General features: G+C 64.6%; 1 protein-coding gene across 2 annotated transcripts; it reads left to right on the top strand.

Moving 5' to 3' along the window:
• The first annotated feature begins 220 nt into the window (after positions 1–220).
• Positions 221–4,476, top strand: VPS37D (VPS37D subunit of ESCRT-I). 2 transcript variants are annotated; one of them, XM_030931927.1, is made up of 4 exons: positions 221–475; positions 1,784–1,955; positions 2,381–2,463; positions 3,379–4,476. In XM_030931927.1, exons 1-4 carry the CDS (start codon positions 338–340, stop codon positions 3,739–3,741), a joined length of 756 nt encoding a protein of 251 aa, XP_030787787.1. In that variant the 5' UTR covers positions 221–337; the 3' UTR covers positions 3,742–4,476. The 2 variants fall into 2 exon arrangements, with proteins under 2 accessions (XP_030787787.1, XP_030787788.1); XM_030931928.1 differs by having other exon boundaries at positions 283–475; positions 3,385–4,476.

Here is a 4,476-nt window from a genome sequence, read left to right as displayed (position 1 = left end):
TGAGCCAGGGCCAGGTGCTGGGGCGCAGAGTAGGGCGGCTCAGATTCCGGGAGGGGCGGGGAGATCCGGCTGCGGGGAGATCCTGGGGTGCGGGAAGCGAGGCCCGGCGTGGCGCAGCCGGGGCGGGGAGGGGTGCGGCCCGCCCCCTCCCTGCCCCACCCCCAGCCCCGGCGCCGCGGCTCCTTTAAGAGCGGGCGGGGCGCCCCCTGGCGGCGGAGCGCCGCGTGCGACCGGAGCCGGAGCGGATCCCGGAGCCGGAGCGGAGCGGAGCGGAGCCGGGGCGGAGCGGGCCGAGCGGGCCGAGCCAGCAGCCGAGCTGGGGGCGCGGGCGGGCGGCATGTACCGGGCCCGGGCGGCGCGGGCGGGGCCGGAGCCCGGCAGCCCGGGGCGCTTTGGGATCCTCAGCACCGGGCAGCTCCGGGACCTGCTTCAGGATGAGCCCAAGCTGGACCGGATCGTGCGGCTCAGCAGGAAGGTAGCGCGGGGGGCGCGGGCGGGGGGCGCGGGGGACGGGCAGCGGCCTGCGGGACCTGCCGCCCGGGCGAAGGGCCGCGCGGGCCGGGCCGCGGGGCCGCCCGTGGGCGCGGAGCCTGGCACGTACGAGTGGGCCCCGCGGAGCCACCCCCCAGGGGATGGGGCGCTTGGAGCTGGCCTGGGGCGGGTGGGGCGCCGGGGACCGGGGGGGGGCACCTGTGCACCTCCGGGATGGCCACGAGGCGTGTCCTACAGCGGATGCTCCGGGGAGGTGTGTTCCGGGGGGCTGTGTTGTGGGGGGCCCTGGCTCGCACACCCACGTTCTGTAAGGGCCAGAAAGAGGAGGCGCCTTCCACTGGGAGAACTAGAGGCCTGTTTGATACCTGGAGGGGCTGTTGGGGGGTCTACGCATTCTGGGGCCGCAAGAGGGGGCTTTGTGCCTGGCGCTGGGGAGGGGTGGTGGAAGCTGCCGTGTGTATTGCATAGGCCACCGTAAGAGAAAGTTGTATATTTCACGGGAGATAGGCCCGGGCTGGTTGTCTGTGGGGGCAGAAAGGGAAAGTGTGTGTTGAAAGCAGGCGGGCGAGGAGGGGCTTGTGCATCTCACAGGGGACAGATGGAGGGGAGTGCGTTCTCTAGGGGCAGGGAGGGGAGGCTGGGCCCTGCTAGAGACAAGGAAAAAGCCTTCTCCAGGGCCAGGGGCTGCTGTAAGCCCGGAGCAGGGAGGAAAAGGGGGTGTGTATTCCTTGGGGTGTGAGGATTCCACTGGAGGCAGAGGAGGGGGTGGGAAGGGAAGAGAGGGTGACCCGAGGGGGTGCTGTGAGGGGACGGGGTGCAGACACCCCTCTGGAGAGGATGAGCAGGGGGTGGGAGTGTTTTCGGTGCAAACACCTGAGGAGGAAGCAGACAAAGGCCTGGAGTGAGAGGGAAGCTGTCCATGCATGGAAAATGGGGCAGAGGAGGGAGGGGCACTCCTCCGGGACCTGAGCAGACATATTAATTGAAAAATTAAAAATTAACTAACATTTGTAGAGGCCTTTATAGTTTTCCTCACTTAAGTCTTGCAACAACCCCGTAAGGTGGATGTTTTTAACTCGATTTGTAAAAGAGGAAACTGAGGCCAGAGTGGGAGCTCAGGGCAGAGCCAGGTCTGGTCCTGGCCTGTCGCCGTCCCTTCACCTGTTGGGTTCGCCACCCTGAAGGCTGGGGCCTCACAGGTGCCTTTGGCCTGGCCCGCAGGCATGGTCACCCAGTAGGGTGGATGGGGCAGATCCCCTGAGCGGGCCTCTTAGCTCCTCTCTGCCCGCAGTTCCAGGGCCTGCAGCTGGAGCGTGAGGCCTGCCTGGCCTCCAACTACGCACTGGCCAAGGAGAACCTGGCCTTGCGGCCCCGCCTGGAGATGGGCCGAGCTGCCCTGGCCATCAAATACCAGGAGCTTCGCGAGGTGGCCGAGAACTGTGCCGACAAGCTGCAACGACTGGGTGAGGGCATGTCTGGGAGAACCGCCTGGGGCTGGTGGGGGCAGCTGGCCATCCGGTGGGTTGGCCTTGGGAAGTGCCAGGCTCTGATGGATGGGACTTGGGCAGACCTGCTCCTGGTCTCCTGGGCAATAGAGTTGAGGAAGTGAGAAGAAATGGGGATTGTTGGGTGGGAGAGAGGGGACCCAGTACCCAGGGTCCCCCTGAGGTGCTGTGGGGGACAAAGCCTCCCCTGTCTCTTTTGCACTAGTAAGAGGGGCAGAACCTTGGTAGGGGCCGTACCCACAAAGCGGTCACATGGGCACGGTACAGATGAGGAAACTGAGGCTCTAGACCAGAGGAAAGGGGAATATAGAATCACATGGGGTCAATGGGAGAGTGCAAGCTCGGGGTCCTGGCCTGTCACTCTGTCCCTCTGTGGCCCTCAGAGGAGAGCATGCATCGCTGGAGTCCCCACTGCGCGCTGGGCTGGCTGCAGGCTGAGCTAGAAGAGGCGGAGCAGGAGGCAGAGGTGAGGGGAGGGGTGGCTGGGGCTGGGGGCCAAGAGGGAGATCCATTCTCCACCACCCCCTGGCTCATTCTTACACCTTAGGCTGGGGAGCCCCTCCTCTGGGAAGCCCACCCTGAATGCCTGGCCCATAGGAGAGCCTAGCATTGCTGTCCGCCAGCACTGGACAGCCAGCAGGGCTCACTTTCCTACCTGTGAATTATTTTTCGGGCTCCCCTGTGACTGGGCCAGGGCAGCGTGGATCTGGGGCTGCAGAGGAGCTGGGGCAGACTTTGTGCTGGGTTGGGAGTGCAGCGCTCAGTGAGCTGAAGGTGGCGGGCCCCCGAAGGACATGTTAAGTCTATACTTCACATGTGTCCCTGCCTCTGCTCCTGCCTCATTGCTGACCCAGGTTTGGTGATGGCATCCTTATTTTTGAAGTTAGGGCTGGGCGCGGTGGCTCACGCCTGTAATCCCAGCACTTTGGGAGACTGAGGTAGGCGGATCACCTAAGGTCAGGAGTTCGAGACCAGCCTGAGCAACATGGCAAAACCCCGTCTCTACTAAAAATACAACAAAAATTAGCCGGGCGTGGTGGTGCATGCCTGTCATCTCAGCTACTTGGGAGGCTGAGGCAAGAGAATTGCTTGAACCCGGGAGGCGGAGGTTACAGTGAGCCTTGATCACGCCACTGCACTCCGGCCTGGGCCACAGTGAGACTGTCTCAGAAAAAAAAAAAAAAAAAAGTAGTTAGGAGGACATTTGTCTGCAGTTCACTCAGCAAGTGGTCAGAGGCAGGCCCAGGCTAGAAAGCAGGTGCCCTGTCCCTCAGCTGATGGGTGATCTCCATGGGGAGGGCCTCAGGGTGGGAAGGAGTGAGGACCAGTCTCCAGTCTGTGGTCGTGCCCCTCCCAAGCCCTCCCTTCCCTCCCGGCCCAGGAGCAGATGGAGCAGCTGCTGCTGGGGGAGCAAAGCCTGGAGGCCTTCCTGCCTGCCTTCCAGCGTGGCCGCGCCCTGGCCCACCTGAGGCGGACGCAGGCGGAGAAGCTGCAGGAGCTGCTGCGGCGTCGGGAGCGCTCTGCCCAGCCGGCCCCCACCTCGGCTGCTGATCCCCCCAAATCCTTCCCTGCTGCAGCTGTCCTGCCCACTGGGGCCGCCCGGGGGCCACCAGCAGTACCCCGGAGCCTGCCCCCCTTGGACTCCCGCCCATTACCCCCATTGAAGGGCTCCCCCGGGTGCCCCCTCGGCCCGGCCCCTCTGCTGAGCCCTCGGCCCTCGCAGCCAGAGCCCCCCCACCGGTAGGATCCAGGGTGTGGCCCCCCAGTGGGGGGGCCTAGACAAACTTGATGCCTGGCTCCTCCTCCTCCCCCACTGCCTGGGTGGGGGGAGGGGCAGGCCCCTCCCCCTGGCCTCAGGCAGGCCCTGGCCCTGGAGGCTGAGCTGGGGAGGAGGGCCCCCTCGAAGAGGCCAGAGAGGGGGCTGGGGGTGGGTGGGCAGGGCTTTATGCCTCTGGCGCTGAAGACACCCTGCCTTTTTTGTTTCCCTGCCCCGGGGCCTCCAGGGTGATGGACCAGCCCCATGAAAGAACTTGACTCACCTACGGGGCGCCTGGGAAGATGCCTGGGTCCCCCAGGGGCCTTGCCAAGGGGACCTGTCGCACCCCACCACTCCACTGGGCTCGCACAACGCCAAGGCCGCCAGGAGTGTTTTACATCATGTCCTGAGCCTACCTTTCCCCCAGATTCTGGGGCCCACGGCCTAGAAGCCAAGTGGTCAGGCCTTGGCTGTGGGGACAGGGACACTGTGGCCCTGGGGCTACTACGTGTCCGCACATGCTCCAGACCCTGGGGCAAGGTAGGCCAGGGGCTTCTGACCTGCGCAGGTGAGAGTGGGCCATCCCCAGGAGAGACCATTCTGTATTTTTCTGTCCCTGTCTCCTTAGAATGGAAACTTTTTGAGGGCAGGTCCTTGTCTTTGTACGTTCTGTCCCCAGCCCCACCTCTTAGGGGCCGTCAATAAATGTGATGATGAGGATGA

The sequence above is a fragment of the Rhinopithecus roxellana genome, chromosome 6, assembly GCF_007565055.1.
Source record: "Rhinopithecus roxellana isolate Shanxi Qingling chromosome 6, ASM756505v1, whole genome shotgun sequence".
Lineage (NCBI taxonomy): Eukaryota > Metazoa > Chordata > Mammalia > Primates > Cercopithecidae > Rhinopithecus > Rhinopithecus roxellana.
This window is presented reverse-complemented; position numbering and strand designations above follow the sequence as displayed.